This window comes from Centroberyx gerrardi, chromosome 24, assembly GCF_048128805.1.
Source record: "Centroberyx gerrardi isolate f3 chromosome 24, fCenGer3.hap1.cur.20231027, whole genome shotgun sequence".
Classification (NCBI taxonomy): Eukaryota; Metazoa; Chordata; class Actinopteri; order Beryciformes; family Berycidae; genus Centroberyx; species Centroberyx gerrardi.
The window spans coordinates 24,805,148-24,830,767 of record NC_136020.1 but is presented as its reverse complement, the minus strand read 5'-3'; the positions used below and the strand labels follow the sequence as shown (position 1 = coordinate 24,830,767).

The 25,620-nt window shown below is 40.1% G+C and overlaps 3 protein-coding genes across 3 annotated transcripts in view; 2 read left to right on the top strand and 1 right to left on the bottom strand.

Moving 5' to 3' along the window:
- Nucleotides 1-25,620, top strand: part of LOC139910704 (tetraspanin-8-like) — a 140,209-nt gene that overhangs the window by 60,987 nt on the left and 53,602 nt on the right. The gene's annotated exons all lie outside the window — the stretch shown is intronic.
- On the top strand, nucleotides 7,154-20,634 carry LOC139910697 (tetraspanin-8-like). Its single transcript, XM_071898074.2, has 9 exons — nucleotides 7,154-7,343; nucleotides 9,846-9,902; nucleotides 13,220-13,339; nucleotides 13,892-13,966; nucleotides 14,157-14,252; nucleotides 15,999-16,097; nucleotides 16,609-16,641; nucleotides 16,735-16,818; nucleotides 20,138-20,634. The coding sequence occupies exons 1-9, from the start codon at nucleotides 7,284-7,286 to the stop codon at nucleotides 20,237-20,239; spliced, it is 726 nt and encodes a 241-aa protein (XP_071754175.1). The 5' UTR covers nucleotides 7,154-7,283; the 3' UTR covers nucleotides 20,240-20,634.
- Nucleotides 21,552-23,084, bottom strand: LOC139910700 (zinc finger MYM-type protein 1-like). Its single transcript, XM_071898077.2, has one exon. The coding sequence runs from the start codon at nucleotides 23,082-23,084 to the stop codon at nucleotides 21,552-21,554; it is 1,533 nt and encodes a 510-aa protein (XP_071754178.2).

The window sequence follows — 25,620 nt, the reverse complement described above, 5'->3', positions numbered from 1 at the left end:
TTATTGCTGCTGTATTGTCTTGTCTGATTGTATGCTGGTCTGTAAAGCACTTTGTAAACTGTTTTTAGAAAAGTGCTATATAAATAAAGTTATTATTATTATATTATTATTACTACCAAACAGTGAAGCTAGTTTACTGATGGCAGGCAGCTGCAAGTTTTATTGGACTTAAAAACAATAACAAGCTGCCAGAGGAAGACAAAAGAGGCACACATCCTCTCTCTCTCTGAGTTTCTTTATTGTTTCTGACATTATTTGATTTCATATAAATTACATTGCTTATTAATACTTTTGTTCACAAACTCCCCTGGTTGTTGTGGAGCTGCTGGCTGCCTTTTTGTTGCACTTCATATCGGCTAACTCCGCCTATGTCAAGCCTAACATCTAACCCTAAGCCCTGGCGTTAAAAACAAGCACAGCCACAGAAAACTACCACCAACCACACTGATTGGCTGAGCTGTAACAGGCTAGTGCTACATCACCTCTGATTGTGCCAAGATAGGGTTACATGACTTTTGTGAGTGTCTTGGTTCTATCATACCCAGAATTCAACTGATATGATAGAACAAACTAATATAGAATGGATGTGAGAACACATCAAAGGCTACATATTGTTAGGTAGATCAACGGCTGTAATGTGCTTTGATAGCAGCAGCACCCAGTTAGTGGATACTGTGTTACAGACTGTGAGGAGCAGAGGGCCGGATTCTGATCATCACAGCTGCAATAGATTATTCTACTTTGTGCCAAACGATTCCCTTTGAGGCCTCACAGTGCTTGAGGAAGGGGAAAGGGTTTGTTATTGACTTTCCTACCCAGATTTGCTGCTCTGGGGATTCACACCAGCAACAAGCCCATTTCCCTACACTCTCTCCCTTTAGATGGTCTTCAAACACTTTCATAGTCCTTCTACTCCTAAACTTTATTTCATTTGGTCCATGTTCATACCCATTAAATTTTTCTTCAAAATCATGTCTGTACACATATCCAGAAGAGGAAGTTGCAGTAGGATGTTGAGTTTTAGAAGACAAAGTGTTGTTGTTGGAGCTGCTCCGGGTTCTATTTATAGTGACTATATGGAAAATATTTTGACGGCTTGTCTCTTTATCAGTGTTGCTGTCATCCACTGGGTGCAGTGGTCAGAGGGTTAAACACTTTGGCCTGATGTTGATTTATTCTCAACTGGACCAATTCAAAATGCAAAAAGAGCTGCCACAAAGCATTAATTAATTAATTAATTAATTAATCACACTTTTACCTGCTAGTGTCTTGGTGTCCTTTTGAAATTCAGCTCTAATCTTGACAGCCAAAGAACATCAATTCAGTGTAATAATCAGAAGTATTCTGTCATTCCCATAGGAAAGATCTGTTGCTCAACATCACTTTGTATTTGTCTCTGGAGAAACTTAGCAGATCTCAATATTGTATTAACACATCAGGTGTTGTGTAGTGGAAGCTTCATCTTAATGACCAGAACGGGTTTCGTTCTAACTGAACATTTATTCTCCTTCATACTGCAGTAGTAGAAAGGGGAGAAACAGCGGACTTTGCATCCGACATCTTGAACACACAGAAAAAACAAGCTAGCGACAACGCATAGGGGAGCTATTTCCTTGAAACTTCAAAATAAAAGCATCCCTGTCTGTAGCTTGAAACAAGGTATCTCAAAGTAAATAAATCCATAGTAACATTGAATAATTACCATTACCAGGTTTCTCATGACGTGTCACATTTACTGTAAATACTATAACTGAAAATACTGTAAACAGTACATCTTTTACATTTCTTGATATACAGTTTAAACTAAACATTAATTGCCTTATTTAATTACTTAAATCAAACAATTCACAACATCAGGAGCAATAAAGAGATACACATGAGAATATACATCTGCATTCATTGTATGAAGTGCTGGAGACAGAGAAGCATGATATCTCATCTGTAGATGGCTACACTACAGTGAGAGCATATTAAGACATGTGAGAAACATGTGAGAGCATGATGTACCAGAGGCTTGTTTCTGAAGTGAGTTTCACAAGTGAGAAAATGGTCTAAATCTCTTGATTTTGAATGAAACTCATCTAGAAGTCAATGAGCAGGAGAGGAGATCTTTTTTTTTTAATACAGTCAAGCCTATGAAGCATCTTCAAATTTAAATAAATAATTTTTTAGATTAGATTTGATTTGATTTTTTAACGTTAAAAGTTTTTAACGTTTTAACGTACGTTTTTTCAGTTATTACAGATACTCTATCTTGTAATAACTGAAAAAAGGGTTCAAAATGTGAATTGTACAAGAGGTAAGCCTCTTTCCTGTTCAGTTGATGTTGTGAAAGCAGCGATTTAACAGTCTGGTATCCTGTTAAGACCTGGACTCTGTATCTATGGGACTGGTACTGGGACTGGTATGCAGTAGATTTTCACAAGCCAAGGTTTTCCTCTCATAAACACTTTAACAATAAGACTCATAAACCTTAACAGTTCTCTACAGACACCTACACATTCCATAGACGACCCAGTTCAGCCAAAACACTTCTGTGGCGTTTCTTCACCTTTATTTCTCAATGGAAGGTTTGATTGGCTCCCAGCTCTTCTTCATACAGTTCATTCATTCCAGTACAACCACAATCTGCTCACTGGGAGCTGACCAGTATCCTGTAGATAAGTGGTTCTTAACCGTCTCCAGCAGGACAAGGCTTCGGTAGTAAAGGGTCACATTGGTGATGAATGAGGCCTCCCATGACAGCCTGTAACCATGGCGATCAATACCATTAAAGCCTGGGTGATGCTGGTGGTTTTTAGGCTTTGCTGCAGTATAAACATTATCAAACCTGAACCCCCATCAGCCCCATGAACCGTCAATTATTTATTATTATTCCACTGTTCCTATGTCTAATATTTGAATGCTGCTTTTGTTTTAAGTCTGTTTAGTAACTTTGTTTTGCTTCATAAAGCCTTTCATTAATTTTCTTTTTGTAAATTGATGCTGTGCTGTCCTGTATTGTGTTGTCTAGTTTAATTTTTAGTGCACCTTATGAAATAAGCTAATGGGATCCAAATGTATAACAAACAATACTGACATTCAGGACAGGAGACTCACTGTTTACTTGTCCAACATCCCAGAATAATCACCATGCAGTCACTTTCACTGTTTGAGCATCTGGAGGCTGCTAGTCATTAATCAGCCTGAACAAAGTAAATCCAAACTATTGACAATGCAAAATGTTACACCTTCTTTTACAAATGATTGACAGCACAACATTAAACCAAATGATGGTACTTTTTAAAGGACAGTAGGGAATTGAAGTCCTTGACTAAATGAAACTTTACAGACCGGGTCCACTAGGTTTTAAAGATATAGAATGATGAACTTCAGATGTTTGTTTCTTTTCCCAAAAGTGGATTTATAGAATTTCAGGGGAGAACTTTATATTTTGGAGTGTCTGGATGCAGAAGGACTTGGTCCCCAGTTGTAGCTTTGAGCGGCGTCAGTGAAGATAAAGAACATTTTAGAGCGGGTTGGAGCAGGAAGGAAGGAGCCATTATCTGGTTAATTTACGGAAAGCGCCCCCTCCTCCATTACTGCCCCCCCCCCCCCCCCCCCCCCACACACACACACACACACACACACACACACACACACACACACACACACACATGCATGAGGGGGCGCTTCGCTCACTGCAAGGCTCGTAGTAAACGATGATAGAACTAGAATGTATAGAAAGGACGGCTCCTGGTGTAATCTCCAGTTGAAGAGCTAAGATAGCTGCAACAGAAATTCAACAGTGTCGTTATGGAAACAGGTTTCGTTTCGTTACATTTTGCTTGCTGTGATTTTATGCAGCAGCGGTGCCTGGTTAGTTTTAGTTTTGGCTCCACATCTGTCCCAGTTCTGGTTCTAGTGCATTTGCAGTGCTTGTTTCCTCTGATACATCATCGTTCTAAACAGAGCGGTGGTTCCAAAGGTGTGGTCCAGGGACCTCCAGGGGTCCCTCAGAGGGTTTCAGGGGTTCCACAGCCAAATGAGAAATAGTTTAATTTCTCTGTTATGTCACTCTGTAGATTTTAACAGAGTATTATAAGAAAGACAGTTTTGTTCATACATCTCCTTCTCCCCACCTGCAGTATGTAACCGTGTGTATCAGTCAATATGTATAGGTCAGTGTGTCTAGGTCAATGTGTATATGTTAATGTGTCTAGGGTCATGTGTATAGATTAATGTGTATAGGTTAATGTGTATAGATTAATGTGTATAGGTTAATGTGTCTAGGGTAATGTGTATAGGTCAATGTCTATAGGTTAATGTGTATAGGTTAATGTGTATAGGTGTATACGTCAATGTGTATAGGTTACTGTGTATAGGTTAATGTGTATAGGTGTATAGGTCAATGTGTATAGGTCAATGTGTATAGGTTAATGTGCATAGGTGTATAGGTCAATGTGTATAGGCTAATGTGTATAGGTCAATGTGTATAGGTTAATGGGTATAGGTGTATAGGTCAATGTGTATAGGTTAATGTGTATAGGTGTATAAGTCAATGTGTATAGGTCAATGTGTATAGGTTAATGTGTATAGGTGTGTAGGTCAATGTGTATAGGTTGATGTGTATAGGTTAATGTGTATAGGTGTATAGGTTAATGTGTATAGGTCAATGTGTATAGGTAAATGTGTATAGGTTAATGTGTATAGGTCAATGTGTATAGGTCAATGTGTATAGGTTAATGTGTATAGGTGTATAGGTTAATGTGTATAGGTGTGTAGGTCAATGTGTATAGGTTAATGTGTATCGGTGTATAGGTCAATGTGTATAGGTTAATGTGTATAGGTCAATGTGTATACGTAAATGTGTATAGGTCAATGTGTATAGGTTAATGTGTATTCGTCAATGTGTATAGGTTAATGTGTATAGGTGTGTAGGTCAATGTGTATAGGTTAATGTGTATCGGTTAATGTGTATAGGTCAATATGTATAGGTTAATGTGTATAGGTGTATAGGTCAATGTATATAGGTTAATGTGTATATGTTAATGTGGATAGGTTAATGTGGATGTATATGGTTTGGGGCTCCTTCAAGTTAGGGAACCACTGTTTTACATGGAATTTAGGCTATTGTTATTCTTTCTATCCAGTTATGTTAAATGCTGTTATTGTAATTTTCTGTATCAGCAGCTGATGTTGTTGCTGTGCTCCACTGCAGCAGAAACGCTGGAAACAGTTTAATGTTTGCAAGTTGTGGAAGTTGAGAAAATTATTCCTTCACTGTTGTAGCGGTCTGATTATTGCACACAGAACTTTGCACTGATTTTCAATCTTGACTTTTTTGAGCATCATTCCCTTTTTCTGCACCATCCTGCTACATGGTCATATTACCAGTACAGCACAGTCTTCTACTGGTTTCTACTGGAATAACTGGAGGTTAGGTGCCTTCAGAGGTAGTTGTTGTGTGCAGGTCAGAGATGTTACAAATTTACGTCCAAATATCCGCTCCATTTCCCACAAGTCCACTTAAGATTTGGGTTATTAGTTCTTGCACATCCAGTTCTCAAATATACATTGTCCACATCCAATTCTTTCCTTGCCTAAGTTTGTGTTTATTATGCTTCTCTTGTTTTTCAGTGTTTACAGTGTTTTCTAAATGAAAAGTGACATTCTTTTAGTTAAAATTTTAGTTAACTGAAGCTTCTTCTCCAACTGAAGCTTCTCTGTTTCATCGGCCCTCTGAATATTTACCAAATAAAATGCTCTTGTTTAGTCCAAACATCTCAGTGATGGTGTGGACTCTTCCTCTGAAGAGTTAGCCTTAATCATTCAGCAGGTGTGGAGAATTTATGGCCTAATGAGCCGATCAAATTACTTTTCCCTGGTGGATTTATGTTTTCTCAAAGACCCTATAGACAACCTTTTTGCTTTAACTTATCATTATGAAGTAAATGTTGATTGCACAGTGTAATGGCTGTAGAATAATGACACCGTCAGTGTTTAGATTAGTTCCCTATAAGCCTCGCTTTCACTATGAAATTCTGTCTGCCACCGGGTACGATCTCCCGGGAGAGGGCTCGATTTATGGCACAAAGGAAGTGCGTCATCCATTGCGCAACCAAAAGAGGAATAAGATCAGTTTTCCCCCGGTAGCTATCGGTAGCCATGTTGCTAATGCTACCGCTAGCAGCCAGAAAATGAACCAGGAGCTACAAGGAAGCCAGGACCAGCCAGAAACAAACATCTATGTTTGTTTCTGGAACAAAAGAAACAAACATCTAACTGTTTGTTTCTGGCTGCTAGCGTTAGCAACGTTAGCCATGTTGCTAACGCTAGCTAACACTAGCAGCCAGAAACAAACAAATGATCCATTGTCCGTTTGTTAATCTAAACAAAGAACACATTTTCTTGCAGTGGCCTTTCTAAAATGAGCAGTGGTGGAAACGCTAGGGGGGACAACTGGGGGAAAGTTGAAAAGTTGTCTGTATCCACTTTAAGGGTAAGTAAGTAAGTAAGTAAAGTTTATTTACAGTATATAGCACCTTTCACAGAGCAAAGTCACAAAGTGCTTCACAGGAGTAAAATAGTTAAAATAAGACCATCAAATAGTAAAAAACAATAAAACAAAAACAAAGGACATAATAATAGGCAAGTGTGAATTGTGCTTTGGCCATTAACAGTTTTAATTGCATTTTTTCATAATCAACATTGGATGATGGGTAGAAACCATATAAATTGTAACATAATTATGATTATTAAAAGTATTTTGGATAGCTTACAGATAGTAAAGTAGCCTAAAGTCCATAGCGTCACCTTTAGTTTGCATCTTGAGACCATTAACCAAAACGAGGCAGGGGGATGAGAACGATTGCAGATTTACTGATTGCCTACATGAACGCACGTTGAGACAGGCGTTTGTGGCTTGGAACTGTAATTTGAACGTGAAATACTTCATAAAGAGTGAAACACACAAAAAGAGCAGGAGAAAAAACACTTTAACGCAACAAGGCCTTAGTTACTATTGGTTACTGTTACAAATCCACTTATTGTATGATCCTGGTTATTATTGGTTATCGTCACCATTAAGTCTGCTAGAGTCCATCTTGTATGAAAGAGGTCTGAAAACAGAAAACCCTTCTATGTGCTGCAGTTCTGCAGTCAGAATCCTACGTGCAGCACATATAGCTGCAGTCTGCATGTAGTTTGTCACAGCAGCCGCTGGTTGACTACAGCAGATAGTGGACTTTACCTACTGTTACACACTTTCCAATCAATTGTAATAGTCACTAATTTGACGGAAGATGGGAAAAATCAATGGATGCCTGAAATGCCTTTTTATTTTCTTCAATGTATTGTTTGGGGTAAGTGGAAAAAGTATTTATTTCTGTTTTTATTATTTCAGTTTCTTTGCAAATCCAATTATAAGGCACACACTCTAGTAGAGTAGCTTGCATTAAGATAGTTGACTAATGATGGTTAAAAATCCATATTTTAAGTATTTTAACCTCCAGATGCACAGACTTGTGTAAGAGCAGGACATGGAAAAATGGAGACTTTTTGAGTTGAAAGTAGTTTGGTTCAATTAAGTTTATTTGCAACAAAAGATAAAACACAAAAAAAGAGATTAGAAAGAAGGAGTCAAAGAAAATGTGACGCTCAAAGAGAGAGAATTAAAAACAAAGATGTTAAAAAGGAGACAAGTGAACTGGGTGAAATTGCTGATTAATTGAAACAGACTGAACTCTTGAAGGGCAAATTCACCAAAACAGAATTCACATCAGTTCTTCATGTGGCATTAATTTAAGCTTTTTTAAATTTCAACAGTTTTACCTTTTATGTGTTTGGACATAAGCATTTGGAGTTATGTTGAATGATTTTAAGAGGTAATAAATATTACAATAGTAAACTGTCAATTGATAGAAGTGGAATAAAATTTAAAGTGGATAAAACATTGAAAAAAGAATGACGCATGACGTTTGAAGCGTTTTCCTAAACGGTTCCATTTTTCCCCTGATTTGAGTAAATAGTGGCTTCCTGGAACAGAACATGGAATAAAGCCAAAAAACACCAGCGGAGAATAAACTCAAAACACCGGTGGAGAAACAGATTAAATTTCAGGTTGAAGCTGTTTGTTTCACTGAAGGTCAAATGTTTCACTTTCACCTTCACTGCAGAAAGATGTTTTCAGCTCCAGGGGATGTGTGTGTGTGTCTGTGTGTGTGTGTGTGTGTGTGTGTGTGTGCGCGCGCGTACATGTCAAACAAGGTACAAACATGAAGGACAGTAACACAGTGCTAAGAAGTAGAAAAAAGAGAATTTGAGCAGACTACTACTGTTTGAGGAACATTTTACAGCAGTTCAGCACAGTTTACAGCAGGGTTACGATAAGTAACCAGGGTTTCCTCAACTCTCTCATGTTGTGAACTTTACTTGCAGCACAAACCTCCTTTCAAAGGGAAGGAGAACACATTAAAACGACAGCTGCCAAACATCCATGAATGCAACTCAAACAACAGCTGTGGCACCAGATTAGATTAAATTAGATTACATTACATGAAACTTTAATACTATCCATGGGGGAACTGAGTTGTTGCAGCAGCACAGAATAGCATATAGAAATCAGAGTAATGAAGATAACATAGTTAGTACAGTAATTAAAAAATAAAAAATTTAAATATTATAGCAAATAGATCAATAAAGATACAGCGTCTCCATGGACAGATTCACATGTTGAAGTGGATTTTCCATGTGTCGCATTATCAGGTGTAAAGATCTGCAATAGAGTAGAATCCTGCTAGATAATCCAACAAGATTTACAAGAACAGAACCAAGTAGAAAAGGACAGAAGAACGGTGAGTTGCTACTTTGAGAAGGTTTTGTTGCTGAGCTGATCTCCCTCCAGCTGAAGGTTTGTCTGCTTATTGGAGCCTGGACTCCCTCTAGTGATGCAGTGTGAGAATGACTTTGTAAAAGCAGAAGTACAGTAAAGTACAGAATAGAACCAGCACACACTGATACAAATGCAATAGAGCAGAAATTACCGAGTTCATTAGCACAGTTATAATGTGTGAAATTCAACCATAATATGTAGATTTGATCCTATTTAGGGTTTATTATTTAATTTTATTAAATAATAAAAAATGGTGTCCTGTTCTAGTTGGCTGGTGAAATGGTGAAAGTGGCTGGTAAGTTACTGGATGGACCAGTCATTGTGGCTGATGGACAAAAATGTTTCTTGTGGCTTTTATTTTTTATTTAAGTTGTTAAGATGTGTCTGATCAAAGTAATAATGTAAGGTGGTTTGTGTCTGATCAATAATGTAAGGTGGTTTGTGTCTGATCAATAATGTAAGGTGGTTTGTGTCTGATCAATAATGTAAGGTGGTTTGTGATCAAAGTAATAATGTAAGGTGCTTTGTGATCAAAGTAATAATGTAAGGTGGTTTGTGATCAAAGTAATAATGTAAGGTGCTTTGTGATCAAAGTAATAATGTAAGGTGCTTTGTGATCAAAGTAATAATGTAAGGTGGTTTGTGATCAAAGTAATAATGTAAGGTGGTTTGTGATCAAAGTAATAATGTAAGGTGCTTTGTGATCAAAGTAATAATGTAAGGTGCTTTGTGATCAAAGTAATAATGTAAGGTGGTTTGTGATCAAAGTAATAATGTAAGGTGGTTTGTGATCAAAGTAATAATGTAAGGTGCTTTGTGATCAAAGTAATAATGTAAGGTGGTTTGTGATCAAAGTAATAATGTAAGGTGGTTTGTGATCAAAGTAATAATGTAAGGTGCTTTGTGATCAAAGTAATAATGTAAGGTGGTTTGTGATCAAAGTAATAATGTAAGGTGGTTTGTGTCTGATCAGATCGTCGGCGCTCTGCTGATCCTGGGAGCGGTGAAGGCCGGCGGCTACAGTCGGGAGGTGAGATCACACTCATGAACACTTCATCTCCTCCAGTGTCATTATTGAGACGCACACGCATGTTCACATGTTCACATGTCTGCAGAGGGGTCAGAGGTCAGGGAGAACATGTTCTCTAACCACCGGACACATGGAACAGGACAACAGACGCTAACAGACAAACACAGCAGTACAGTACAGACACACACATGGAATAACAGACTAACATACAGTACAGACACACACATGGAATAACAGACTAACACACAATACAGACAGACACATGGAATAACAGACTAACACACAGTACAGACAGACACATGGAACAACAGACTAACACACAGTACAGACAGACACATGGAACAACAGACTAACAGACAGCACAGAATATGTAGCTTTGGGTAAAAAGCTTTTTGAATGTAAACAGCCAAATTGAAGTCAGATGTTTGGCTGCTTCCTTCTGTTTTAGAGAACAGTTTGATTAAAGCAGAGAAGCAGATGAAAAGTCTCTCTTTTCAGTTTCTACACACAACTGCTGTTACTTTTCAATAAAACCTGCTAACAGCAACACATGTTAAAGATTCATTATCCTTTATAGTCAAATAAACCTGGTTTCTCAGTTCATTCAGGATAGACACAAATCAGGACATCATATACATACATATATATATATAATCTATAATCTATATGTATATTCCCCACACAATACCCATGACCAAATACAGCAGTAAATATATAATACATGTGTTGGCCACGGGCGTAGGAAGCACAGGGGACAGGGGGGACATGTCCCCTCCAATATTAATGTCCTCCTCAAAAAAGTGTGTTATTTTGCCTCCTCATTGAAAAATTAACTGCGGGACTTTTATTTTGATAAGCCTTTGGCTTCGCGGCAGAGCATTGTGGAATGAAGTTGAATGAAGAGAGTATCTCCATATGAAAAAAGCCATTAGAAATAGACTTGAATGAGCTTGATATAGTCAGTGATGGAGCAGACAGCAGCATACAGACTGAAGGCAGCGCTCCGCTCACACACACCGCTGAGTCAAACTGCAGCCAAAAACAAAGCTGCATAGATCTAGTGAAGAGGTGTCACTCTTGTTCTAAATTAAATATATTTACTTGTTCTACATGTCACCTCAAGCTCTGTTGAAGTTACTGAACTAACGTTAACAAGACTGGAGTCACTGCAAAACAACTAGCTTGCCATTTTAATCATCACAGATGAAATATGGTGTTGTAATAATATCAGAGAAAGATTACTTACAAGCATACAGGAGACAGAAGCAAATAGACAGAGGCCAAATAACTGATGGACAGAGCTGTCTGTGCTTTTTGGAGGCAGTGGCAACAAAGCTATTAACATTTTGTTGACAGTCATGATATAAGAAGACTATTTACATACATTGTATTCCTCCTTGGCACAACAGCATACCTTTCATTTGTGCTTGCACATCCTCTGTTCCTCACATCTTTCTTTTCTCTCACTCTCTCTTATTAGCATCTGTTCATCTATGGGAGTTTATTCTTTCTTATTTATCTGGTCAATTTCATCAGATAGTCTTTTTAAAAGTTACTAGAAAAGAGTATTGCAGAGCTGTTTTTTGAAAATGTTTCCTCCCGCGGGAGCATGCCCCCGGACCCCCCTACCCAACTCTGTCCCCCCCAATGGCCAACTGCTTCCTACACCCATGGTGCTGGCACACCATGTCTTGGTAATAACACATCTTTAAAACAGGTTTCAGGGAAGAATTCACCGTTCCTAACCAGACTGTTTTTCCAGAGACAGGGAGGTAATCTTTTGTTTGGCTTGTTTGTCCAAATGCATGTGGAGGGAAGTGAATGAGTTTGTTGCTCAATCAGGCTGTAATGGCTTGGCTCACTCTGGGTCCTTAATTGAGAGCAGATGAACCCCAGGAGGAAGTTTTCCACTGCTTGTTGTTTTGTTTTCTTTCCAGAACAGAAACAAGGAGGGGTCAAGAAATACTATCAGACCAGGAGCAGAAAACAAGGAGGGGTCAGAGAGCATTATAACACTAGGATGAGAAAACAAGGACGGGTCAAGCAGCATTATAATACTATACACTTGCCTTGCCTAAGATGAGAAAACAAGGAGGAGTCAAATACAACCATAATACTAGCTAGCAAGCGACCAGTAATTTTCAGGTTTTACACTCTGAACTGTAGCTTGTTAATGTTTACTGTCATTAGATCCTGTAATGTTAGTGTTTAGTCAGATACTGTAGTATCATACAGTATCTGTTCTGTACTATACTAAGGGACTTGCTGTGTTTTTTTCATTTTTAGCCCCACACAGCAGGGAATCTATGGATCGCTTTGTTGGTCGCTCTGTTCTCCACATTCTGATCACTTGGTGAAGGTGCAGCAAGGAGTCAGACTGTAGACTGTCAATTTGATTTTGGACCTACATATACAGTATATAATTCCTCCTGACTGGAGACAGTCTTGTCTCCAGTCAGCTGTCAGTTGAAGCAGCGAGCTCCACTGCCTCTTGCTGCAACAATGAGTCCAAACTGTTTGTCAGAATATCTCCAGAAAAGCTACAGGAGGAGGAGAGGAATTATATATTATGAGACACAAAACCGACAAACTTTAAACTAATTCTGATTCTATGCTATTTAATTCTAATTATGATGCACAATTTTCTGTCTGGCTGGAAGGTTTTCATTCATAGCCATTACGGCTGTCTGGGTGCTGTGACCTCTGACCTCTGACCTCCTTACTTATTGGTTGCTTGTAATGTTGCTGATCTAGGAACTGAAGCTTAATCTACTGTTGACCTCACTGTTAGTCACTAAGTCACCAAAAAAACAAAAAAGTTACACTTTGCGGTTCCATGCAGAGGACACCTTTAGCTATTTTATATTTTCCACATAAAACACAAAGGATTGTGGGTAATCTTGTAGCCAACCTCCATGTGTTTACCACATGTGTGGCTGCTGGGCAGATGAGCCACAGCAGGGAGATTTCTTCTGTTGGTTCTTTTGTTCTCCATCGTGTGGTCTAGGAGCAGAAAACAAGGAGAGGTCAGACGACTGGGAGCAGACGAGTCAATAAGCATCATTAAACTAGGGTCAGAAAACGAGGAGGGGTCAACCAGCATCATTATACTAGGATCAGAAAACAATGTTGGTGTTACAGTCATGCAGTTATTCTGCTCTGATCCATCTTGTATTATCGTAACTGGGTTGTGTTGGTGCAACCTTAACCCATGAACCTTGGCTGGTACCGGGTGTTACCATTGTACAGTTACTATCTACTTACTCCTGTATATGTGTCATATCATCATCATCATCATCATCATCATTGCGGTGCAGCTGGCGGTGGCAGGAAGTCCGAGCCACGGCTGGTACTGGGTGTTCGCCCTCGGTGTTCTCTTCATCTCCTGCCTGGGAGTCTTTGCAGGATGTGCAGAGAAGGAGCTGGTCCTCAAAGTGGTAGGTACACCTAAGGCTGGGTATCGTTTAAAAAATTACGATACCAGTACCAATACCAGTACCCTTAAAGTGATACCGATACCAATAGAGTACTTCATTCGATACCTTTTTTTTTTACGTTTTGGTGGCATCTCGGCACGCTGAACTGCCAACTCACAACGTCACATACACCGCGCTCGACTTCACCACAGACTGTATGGGTTGTAGCTGCTGCGGTAGTGGGCCAATCACACGTCACATTAAATCGAAGAACGCTTGTGGTGATTGGCTGCAAGCAAAACCGTACAAATAGTCATTTTTTTTCTAGATCTGTGTACAAAAAGTATTGAATGCAGGTATCGTTTGACTGGAGAAGTTTCGATACTACTTGGTACTGGGCTATTTTGGTCAATACCTTAAAGGTATTGAGTACCGATACCCAGCCCTAGGAACACCACAGATGGTACCAACATGACAGGGATCCATAATCCATTATGGTGTACATTGATCAGTTGGATGACTGACAATTGATAATATTGTTGGATATTAATATTGTTTAATGTGGTTGGGCAGTTTGCAGGCTTCATGGTGGCTGGACTGCTCATCATGATGATTATTGGGATCATCATCGCTGCCTACAGAAATAAGGTATCTAGTACAGTAACTATCTGTCTATCTAAATATCTGTCTATCTATGTCTATTTGTTTATCTATTTACCGACTTATGTTATTGATTATGATGATTAATATTGATGATGAAGATGACGACGGTGGTGATGCTGATGATGAAAATGATGGCGGCGGTGATGCTAACGCTGATCTCTCTCTGTCCTCACAGCTCAAGGCTGATTTTGACAGCGCCTCCTCAGAAGTAGCTGAGAAGTACATGGCAGAAGAAGGATTCAACCAGTTTCTCAGCGGATTCCAGAAAAGTGTACTGTACTCCATTTACCGTTAACTCTTATTTATGTAGGCTGGCTAAGAACACGTTCTTATTGAAGGCGCAATGTGTGTAATATTTCTGCTTTGCTGAAGCATAATATGACTTTAGGCATGAGGACAAAGGCAGGCGTGAGGACTACTGCTTTATTAGCCTGGGAGCTAGCTAGCGTTAGCATACCTTGATGCCGACCTTTTTTTGTAATTCTGTCTTGACTAGTTAGCCTTCTAACTAACTCTCAGGTTTGTAACAAATGAGAGAGTCCACACACAACTTCAAAATTCAAAGTAATTTATTTAACTAAGTAAAGCAAATAAGGTCAAAAACCATGGAGTGTGAGGGTTTGGAGAATCAGCAGCATGATACATGGAGAGCGGAGTGTAAGTGTTGTATAGTGTAAAACCGAAGAATCAACCTAAAGCTAAAGTGGTAACCATGAGGAGGTGGTGGAGGCTGCCCAAAATGAGAGTGAGGCCACAGGGAAGCACTGTTGACCCACCCAGACCTAACCCTAACCCTCTGATATCCCACCCAGACCTAACCCTAACCCTCTGATGACCCACCCAGACCTAACCCTAACCCTCTGATGACCCACCCAGACCTAACCCTAACTGCTGTCCACCTGCTCCTGTAGAGACAAAACAACACAGAAACACATCAATAGCAATAATAAGTGGCTTGTAAATACACCATTACTGAATATGTTAGGTAACCGTAATAGCAACATTTTCTACATGTTTAATTCATTATTTTGTTATTGTGCTCAATGTTAGCCTTTGTTTCGGCTAACACTTCTGCGTAGCTTGTGGAGAGAACATCAGGCCAAGGTCCATTCAAAAATCTGGCAATTTGTTTCTGCCTTGCTTATCAGCAAAACATACCTCAGACAATATAACTTGAGACTTTTTTTGTACTAACTGGCATGTATATAAATTCTGCATGTATATAATCCACCAAACAACTTGCATGTTAACAAAATCTCAACTTTTATATTCGGTTCACGCCTGCTGGCTCAGTGGTGTATTTGGTGGATGAACATGGTTAATGATAGATGTCAGCATTGAGCTAGAAAATATACATGGTACCTTTAACCAGGCTAGCTGACTAGGATCACATTCTTAGGTTTAGGGTTAGGTTGGTACAATATATTGTTGGTACAGTATATTGTTCTCCCTGCATTGTCTGTTGACTTTGCAGTTGAATGGAGGAGCCAAGCGAAGGGCACGGGCTGGTGGATGTTATTCAAGCTGCTCCTGTCTGGACAAGTCCCATGTACAAACTCCCAATGATCAGAACGGGTTGGGTTTTGGAAATATACTAATCTAGAAGTTAGGGTTAATCATGTGGTCGAGGTTATCATTCTTAATGTTTCCAAAGATCATTTAAAATTGGGTTTAGATCGGTAGTCGTGGTTGAGGTTACGGTTAGGGTTTGGTAAAGGTTAGTATCTGGGAAAGCCTATGCCAAGCTGCTGGAGCTCCAGCTGATGTTCAGATTTTCCGATTCAGGAGGAACAAGGCAGATTTCATCCTGGTCGCAGAACAGTGGACCAGCTTTTTACTCTCACAGAAAATCGAGGGATCCTGGGAATTTACTAATTCTAATGTGTTTTGTGGATTTGGAGAAGGCCTGTGTTCTTATTCTTATCTATGCATCATCTACTGCTGCAACAGCCCAGGTTCACTTTGAGGATCACTAAAGTTTATCAAAATTAAATCAAAATAATGTCTCTCCCTATAGACCCATTGCTGTGGAGTGGTGAGTGCCAAGGACTGGGGCGCTGAGATCCCTGATTCATGTGAATGCCATGGCTACAGTGGATGTACAGCAAGACCTCAGGTTGGTTTAGCTAACTGATACATGAAGATATCTGATGTTCAACATCTCTGATTCAAAAGAAACAGACAGTTTTTCATGGTATTTAGTCAGGGTGATTCAGATGTGTAATAGATCACACTCAGTAATTCTTCATGCACTTTTTCCATAAACCACCTGGTATCATCAGACAGAGCTGCAGTAACTCTGTATGTTTTCTGTGGATTTGCCTTATGGACGTGTTCATGTGAATTTGTGCCCTTTTTGGGTGAATGTTGGGTGCTGTACACTCCTGTTAGTGTTATAAATATAATCTACTGTTACTGTCCAGTTCATCTGTTTGTCCAGTTACTAGCTGATGTTCACTAACAGGGTTTTTAGTTACAGTAAATTAAAAAAGTAATTCTGTCCTGATGTTAGATCTTCATATCAGGTTTCCATTATTTGACACAGCAGCAGAGCAGTGGGCCATCTTTTCAAAATAAAAGTTGCAAAGTTGTCATGGTGACCATATTTTCCCCACGTTTCCTTACAGGGACTCACAGGTCCAGATCAAGTCTATGCACAGGTAATCAATCAATCAATCAACCAACCAATCAAGAAATCAACCAATCAGTGATGTTGTTAACTAATTACCCATTCTCTGTCTCCTCTTCTCTAGTCCTGCGGCGGTTTCATATTTACATTGCTCGACATTTTCTTTAAAATTGGCATGGGATTCTTCTTTGGATTTGCTGTCACCGCAGTAAGCTAGACCGTCATCCTAATTTTTTGGTTGTGAAAATGTGAAATGTGTTGGTTTTGTTTTTATGTCTGTGTCCGTCCACCAAACTAGAGCCATGAAACAAAATCCAGAGCACTCAGTGTGACCTGCAGCTTTGAAAACAGCATCTCAGTATTACCCAGCCTTGTGTTGGGGTGTGTGTGTGTGTATGTGTGTGTGTGTGTGTGTGTACAAAAAGGGTCTTGACATGAAAATGTGCATTGTGAAAATCAAAGTGCCAAGTATATTTAAGTAATATTAATAATAATAATAATAATAATAATAATAATAACCTTATTTGTATAGCACCTTTCATAAAAAATATAGTCCAAAGTGCTTCACATAAAAAGTAAAAATAAAAACAAAGAGCAAAATGGTAGACATACAAAGCTAAGCAATTAACAGTAATACAATATATGGAACAAATAAAAGTGTAAAACAGGTTAAGAGAAATAAAATAAAATAGATAAATAAATACAACATACTATAAATATAGTAATAGAAAATACTATAATACTATCAAATACCAGGGGGAACAAATCTAAGAATAAAGGGATAAAAGGGTAAGACCATAAAAAGCCATGGACATAAAATAAACTTAAATAAATGCCAGATTAAAAAGATAGGTCTTTAACCTCTTCTTAAAAATACCAAGCGAGCTGTTCTGAGATCTAGAGGAGCGTTCCACAGTTTAGGGGTGTAGAAGCAGAAGGCAACAGTAGTCTAGTCGGCTGGTAATAAAAGCGTGTATAAGCATTTCTGCATCTTGCTGAGTTAAAAAAGGTCTCACTTTGGCTATATTCCTAAAATGAAAGAAGGCTGTCTTTGTGACCTTGTTAAAATGGGAGTTAAAGATAAGGTCAGAATCTAAAATTACTCCCAAATCTGTTACATCGGTTTTGACCTGTTCAGCCAGACAGCCCAGCATTGAGCGTAGTTTATCTCTTTTTGCTTTAGGTCCTACAAGGAGAATTTGTTTTTTTCTTCATTTAATTGTAAAAAGTTTTTGCTCATCCAAATATTGATGTCAGTGAGACAGGCAATAAGGGCACTCAGAGCATTAGGGTCATCCGGTGAAATGGATATATTCAGTATAATTGTGTGTCATCTGCGTAGCAATGGTAATTGACGTTGTGATGCCTAATGATGTGACCAAGTGGGAGAATATAGAGAGAATAAAATAGGGCCGAGAATACTACCTTGGAATGCCATAATCAATATCAGCTGTCTGAGATACATAATCACCCAGGCTAACAAAGAACTGTCTCCCGGTTAGATAAGAGCAGAACCAATCATGAACAGTATCAGAGAGACCTACCCATTTCTCAAGTCTGTCAAATTAAATACTGTGGTCAGTCAAGTGCAGCGCTCAGATATAGAAGGATGAGGATAGACACCTTATTTGCATCAACAGTAGTTCTAAGATCATTAACTACTTTGAGAAGAGCTGTTTCAGTGCTGCGGTCGGTCTGAAAACCTGACTGGAAATGGTTAGGTGATGATATAGTTGGTTAAAAACAATCTTCTCTAGGACTTTGCCGAGGAAGGGGAGGTTAGAAATGGGTCTGTAACTGTTGAGGTCAGCACTGTCCAGATTGGGTTTCTTAAGCAGAGGTTTTACTGCTAATTTGAAGGCTTTGGGGAAGATGCCCAATTGTAGAGAAGAGTTTATTATCTTGGTTGTATCCTGGGAGAGGCAGTGAAAGCTGTCAATAAAAAGCTTTGTTGGAATAGGGTCGAGAACACAGGTGGATGACTTCATCTTCCTAATGGTGTCACTGATCGCTTCTTCACTGATCAAAGGATGTCATCCTTGACTGAGGCTCCTGGGCAGGGAGATCCCAGGGAGTGGTAACAGAAGGGTTAAAAATATCAGCTCTGATATGAACTATTATGTCTTTAAAAAATGATGCAAATTCTTCGCATTTAAGAACAGACGCAAGCAAAAGAATGTTGGGGTTGTTTTTATTCACAGAAATGATCTTTGAGGAATGGGCTTGTCTCTCCTCCCTGACAGCATTATTGTAAATGCGTATCTGTTCCTTAAACATATAAAAATGAACATGCAGTTTACTTTTCCTCCAATTTTTTTTCAGCTGGCAAATAGTGGCATTTCTCCAGGGTAACTTAAGGGATTGATACCTTTTTTTGGCTTGAACAGGGCAGCTGTGTCTAAGGCATTTCTTAGTTTACTAAGAAAGGTGCATGAGAAGAGGGTGGGGTAACACATGTACAGAATGTGCAGATATGCTGACTGTATATGAATTGCTAGCTGGCCAAGTTTATGAAAAACTCAAGATGGAGCTGCAGGGTTTGGGTTCAGATGAGTTAGGGTTCAGATGGGTTTAGGTTCAGATGGGTTAGGGTTCAGATGAGTTTGGGTTCAGATGGGTTAGGGTTCAGATGAGTTTGGGTTCAGATGGGTTAAGGTTCAGATGGGTTAAGTTTGTGAAAAGCTCTCCCATGACTGCCCCTTCATCTAACAGCTGGACAGTTTGTTAGCGAGCCACCAGCAAGGCCCCGGCTGTCGCGTGTCACCAAGACGCTCCCATCAGTACTAAGCTCTATAAATATGAACAGCCAGTGGTGGTTCGGTTCAGGCATGAAGCTTGTGAAGCTGTTGGGTTTAGGGTTTGTCTTCTGGTCGAAGTTATCCATCCCTTCTGCAGTCCACACTGTGAGGGTGAGGCCAGGCATCAAACCCCTGTGGTTGAGTTAGGTAAGAATCATTCAACCACTGGACTGTTGTGTAGAGCCACCGGTACTTCTGGGCAAAACAGAACGAACAAATCATTTTGAACGAATTGTTCTCGAGTTCGAATCATACCGAGTCTGCAGTCGTACGTATTTTGCATGACTTTGTACGTTATTATTAAAATGGTATGATAACATAATAAAAAAAATCTCATTTAAATGGATTTGCCATGTGCTGTCACCATGCATGTATTACACTGACTCCCTCACAATACTAACAAATTAGCCTGTGCTGCAGGGCTAAAGGCTGTGCAGCATGTAATGACAGTAAGACAGACATCGCCCCGAAGTTATGAACACTGACAGGTCAATCTAAGGAAAAAACCTGTCCGAGTCTGTCTGTCTGATGACCTGTCTGTCTGTCTGTCTGATGACCTGTCTGTCTGTCTGTCTGTCTGTCTGATGACCTGTCTGTCTGTCTGTCTGTCTGTCTGTCTGTCTGTCTGTCTGATGACCTGTCTGTCTGTCTGATGACCTGTCTGTCTGTCTGTCTGTCTGTCTGTCTGATGACCTGTCTATCTGATGACCTGTCTGTCTACCTGTCTAGCTGCTGGGCCTGCTGGTCTCCCTGCTGATGATCCACCAGTTGAGGCGTCACGACGGAGCGATGGGAGGACAGTCCATTGCCATGAAGGGTTCTGGGTACTGAGGTGACCCCTGATCTCTAATCCTGCACTGTAACAGGAGGAATCAGGGGTCAAAACATCACTCCTCTTTACATTGTAATGACATTTCTGCTTTATTACATAGGCACAAAGGAGAGGCACAGTGAAAACAGGAGAGAGAGAGAGAGAGAGTGAGAGAGAGAGAGAGAGAGAGAGAGAGAGAGAGAGAGAGAGAGAGAGAGAGAGAGAGAGAGAGAGAGAGAGAGCATGGAAAAAACAAAGCTTTGTTCTTTCAGCACTATCCTAGAAAATCTTCCTTGAATGGAAAACATTTATTGTTGTGACATATCTTTTCTGTGTTATTTGATTGTATGCATATCATATACTGCATAGTCTAGTACCGTCTGTGTGTTTTGGTTAAATAAAGTTTTGAAACATATTGTGGAATCAGCAGGTAAATCCCAGCACATGTCCTTCATCAGGGTTTGTAAATCAGTTAATCTAAAAGCTTATATAAATACATACAGTGGCGTTTTTATATGTAAAAAATTGGTGGGGCACCAACCACTTCAATAGATAGGCTACATACCAGGAAAACTACAGTACTCTCTCTTGCTACTGATGTGTTTTTTTAACACGTCAACAAACAGCGCTGTCCAATGTTCTGAAACAACAGCTAAGTCACATGTATCTCGGCCAATAATTTTATTTTTTTTGCTATTTTTCTATAGATACATACAGCTTAAACAGAGGGGGCAAAAAATATAACTGAGGGGGCTAAGCCCCCTTAAGACCCCTCGTGGCGCCGGCCCACGTCATGGGTCCATGCATGGCTCCACAAAACACTTTTAACGACAGAGTTGCTTGCTTCTAGCAGGTGTTGTACACATACACAGAGGAAGAGAGAGAGAGAGAGTGTGTGTGTGTGTGTGTGTGTGCGTGTGTGTGAGAGAGAGAGAGAGAGAGAGAGAGAGAGAGAGAGAGAGAGAGAGAGAGAGAGAGAAGGAGAGCAATTACACAAGTTACATTACCACTGTCACAAGCCTAAATTAAGGATGCAATATTTAAGCCGACACAACCAAGCTCAGAACAAATGAGCCTACAGGGCCATAAGCGAACAGCAAAGAGCTCAACACCGCTGAAGGCCACAACAAAGCGCACAGACAACTTTTTAGGGATACAGATCCATTCTATGACAACAACATTATGACAACAACCTTAATAGATAAGCATGGACACACTGACACTCGTCACCATCTATATCAATCGATCCAGCACAACAATATGGCTAATGCACGGAGCAGCACCACAAAGGCAGGATGATAAAATATGCTTTCACTCACCAAAGCTGAGGGCTCACTTGAAGAGAAAGGCGGCAAGGCGGTTCTTCCTCTGGGCAAACTTCTCGATGACTTTGGGGATGAAGTCATGTAGCTGCTGAATCAGCTGGCTTTCGATGGACAGCATGGCCAATGCGTTGAGTCGCGGCTGTCCCATGGTATTGCGAGTGAAAGTTTTTATCCTCTTCAAGGTGGAAAAGTTCCTCTCTGACTCAGATGTCGTCATAGGAGTTGTTACGATAATTTTCAGCAGAGTGATGGTCTCAGCAAAAGCCTCCTCTAAGTTGTTCTCGTGGATGGATGTTAACAGAGACAGGGCCGTCTTACCGGTATGAAGCTCAGTGTGGCGGTACAGAGTGGTCAGCTCAGACTTCAACTTTTCCTCGTTTCCTACAGGCCATAGTTTCACAGCACAGTCAAGCTCAGATGTAAGGAATGACAGGACAAATTGTGGGAAGAGCGAGCTGTCAACCAGCTTTGCAGCGATCAGGTGGTCACTCTGTGAAAACCTCTGTTCCACCTGAGAGATGACTGTGTCGCATGCCTCCTTCATCACCGGCGCTGTGTTGGTTACTCGTCGGCCTGGCTCGTCTGCTCCATCATGAGCGGTGGCGGCCAATTCATCAGTTTGCTGCCACATATTCTGGACATTCTCCTTGAAACGGGTGAGTGCACTGCTAATCCCAGGTGCATCGATGCTCCGTTTTTGCAGAGTGTTGTATAAAACATCCACTTCTGGCATAGGCAAGGAAAAGAATTCCAGCAGCTGCAGAAAGGCTCTGTCCCGGAGTTTCTTTGACAGGCCGTATGCCTCACTTATGGTGGCCTCATCCCATCCTGGTTGTGTGCGTATGTCCTCCATACACTGGAGCAGCGCAGCACGGTTCTCCCAAACTGCACTGACAGTTCTACTTTTAAAGTTCCATCGCACAGCGGGTGGCCTTGGAATGCGTCTCTGTGTTGCCTCTGCAAGAGCCGCGACACGTTTTGGAGCGCCAGAGAAAAAGGTGGCAAAAGCAGTTAAATCTGCAAAAAACACCTTCAGGACGCTCATCCTTGCTGAACAAAGTTGCTGCAAGGTCAGGTTCAGCTGGTGGGCGTAGCAGTGAACAAACTGGGCATGTGGGTATGTCTCTTTCATTAGCGTCTGTACCCCACAGACGTTCCCACTCATTACAGCCGCACCATCATAAGTCTGAGCGATCAGCTTGTCTCCCAGCTTCAGTGGTTCCAGCACACCCTTGATGCTATTAGAGAGGCCGAGTCCAGTTTTATCTTTGACTTCAACAAACTCCAAAAACCTCTCTGTCACTGTATTGTCAGGCAACATGTATCGCAGCACAACCACCATTTGTGATTTACAAGAGACATCAGTTGTCTCGTCTGCCTGTATGGCGACAAATGATGTCTCGTCCACTTGCTTGGCTATCTCTTCCCTGTACACTTCATACATACAGTCTAACAGTTCGTTTTGTACAGTGCTGGATGTTCCTTTGAAGATGGGCTGAGCGTCATAGTGCCTCTGAAGCCTCGAATCGCCCTCACACATAGTCTCGAAAATGCATCTGAATATTCCCGGATTCAGAGAGTCGGCCGACTCGTCGTGGCCCCGCAGTGCTGTTTCACATTTTCCACACAGTTTAATACATGTTATGATCCGACTGAGCACGTACCTGTTTTCCTCCACCTGTTTGTTATGCTGCTCAATGGAGCGCCTGTATGCACTGTCAATTTGGGCAGCGACGTTTACCCTTCCAAGTAAGCCCAACTTCACAGCATTGTCCAGATGACTCCCGCTGCTCTCATGTTTCGCAATCCTCTCAGAAAGATGTTTCAAATCTTTGTAACCCGTCCTCGACCAAGTACCATCTCCACCAAATAGCAGACATGGAAAACAGAAGAGTGCCTTCTTTTGTATGCTAACCGTTAGACACTTTTTCTTCGAAAACCACTCCACGTTAAACCCGCGGTTACTTTTACCAGCAGTTTGAGTGATGACAATATCCCGTGGCTGGTGGGCACCAAGGCGCTTTAATTCCAATTTCTCCTCCAAATTAAGGGTTTCAAACCTGTGCTCGAGTATGAAATCCACTTCGTTCATTTTCTCAAGTTAGCTGGCGTTAGCTAAACTAAAAAAGTCTCCCCTCTTCTTGCCGACTAATGTTGGCGCCAAACAGACAGATAGCCAATCAACTCTGAAATATGAAATGACGCTGTAGTGGGGCTACGGGCTGTCAGCCTCACTTGTCATCAAATTCGTGTGATCTACATTGAATACACCAACACTCTGAGCATGCGTATTCATATTTTCCCACGTACAATACACATTTCATTGTGAGACAGGGGCTAGCCCCACATTCACGCCACCGTACTGCGGACACAAATCGGGAGATGCAGTCTGAAGCAGCTTCAGACTGCGTTCTCCCGATTTTAGTTCAAAATCCTAACACAAATGATATGCAATGTAGGAAGATGCTATGTTCATAGATAATAAATTATAGCAGATAATAATCTTTGAGAATTAATAATAACATCATTTGTTTGCACAGTTCTTTCTGGTGACAACAGGTGGGGCTATGCCCCTAATGACCAGTCGCCACTGAATACATAAGACACTAAAATCAACCAATAGAATAAGAAACAATGGAAATGACAACCAATACACACACACAGGTTCCTATTGGCTGATCTGAGGTCAGTCAGTGGCTCTTAGGGAACAGAGGGGAACAAAGTTAAAAACTTAAGAAAATACTACAGAACTTTTAGATTGTAAAGTCGTCATTCATATCTACTGGGAATAAACTCTGAAGATACAACATCCAGAAGGCCTCTTCTGTTTTCTAATGTGATCAATATTACAACTCTGGTTTAATCTGTTCAATACCCATGAAGAAGAAGGAAGAAAACATGGTGGATTGTTTTATTAAAATGTCTGCCAACTGGATTAGTTTCATCATTTCTTTAGATAGAACTGTGTTCTGTAATTTGTTCTTTTATGGAACAATATATATATATATATACTGTATATACAGTATATATATATCTAATATACAGTATATCTGACCACACAGACACTGCATCATGTATGTGACATGTTTTGTTTTACAGGCTACACAACTCTTAATATCTCAGCTGTGTCCAGAACAGTGTGATGGAACGACTTCACATTCATAGTCTGCTGGCAGTTGGTGCTGTTGCCAAATTTAAAATTACCGACAGGAATTTTACCTGTAAGGTAATTAGAGGTTACGTCTTTGTGTGAGCATGCTCAGTCCAACCTGAAGGAGGTCACAACATACCAGTATTTAATACCACATTGTTATTGATAAAATTTTCAGAGTGTAAATACGGCCTGAGCTGGTTGTAGGTTTCTTATTGGTATGAAGGAACATCTCCTGGGTTTCAGGTGTCACTTTGTGTTCTGCAGACAGCAGCCGCTCCTCCTTGTAGCCTCTGTCTTTAAATCTTCAACTCAAATTCAAACGTCCATGTCTTAAATCTATGAGCAGAATAAGCAACTCTGACTCAGAGGATCCAGATAACTGTCAAAAGTATGTGTATGAGTATATGTATGTATATATATATATATATATATATATATATATATATATATATGAGCATGGTGTGTTATATTATTACAGTATGGTAAATTATATTATTACTGATTACTGGACTATGGACTGACTACTGGAATATGATAGTGATAATAATAATATCATATTATGATAATAGATATGAGAGTTAAGGTGAGTACAGAAAGATAATTGTCTTTATATGTTGCAGAACCTTTGGTTTGTCTGATGCTTTGCTGCCCTCTGCTGACTGAACCAAGAGCTTACTGCTGTTTACTGAAACTTCAATGGATTTATTTTATTGGATTTATGGTTTTATTGTTGTTATTATTGTTATTATTATTATTTCTTAAACCTGACAAAATATTGTTTGGTCTATGAATTAAAATCCCCAGTCATTTGGATAAAGGCTTTAAGTCATGTGACCAGGCTTTAGACTGTTCCTGTATCGGACTTAAGACTAAAGGTGACCAGGCTTTAGACTGTTCCTGTATCGGACTAAAGACTAAAGGT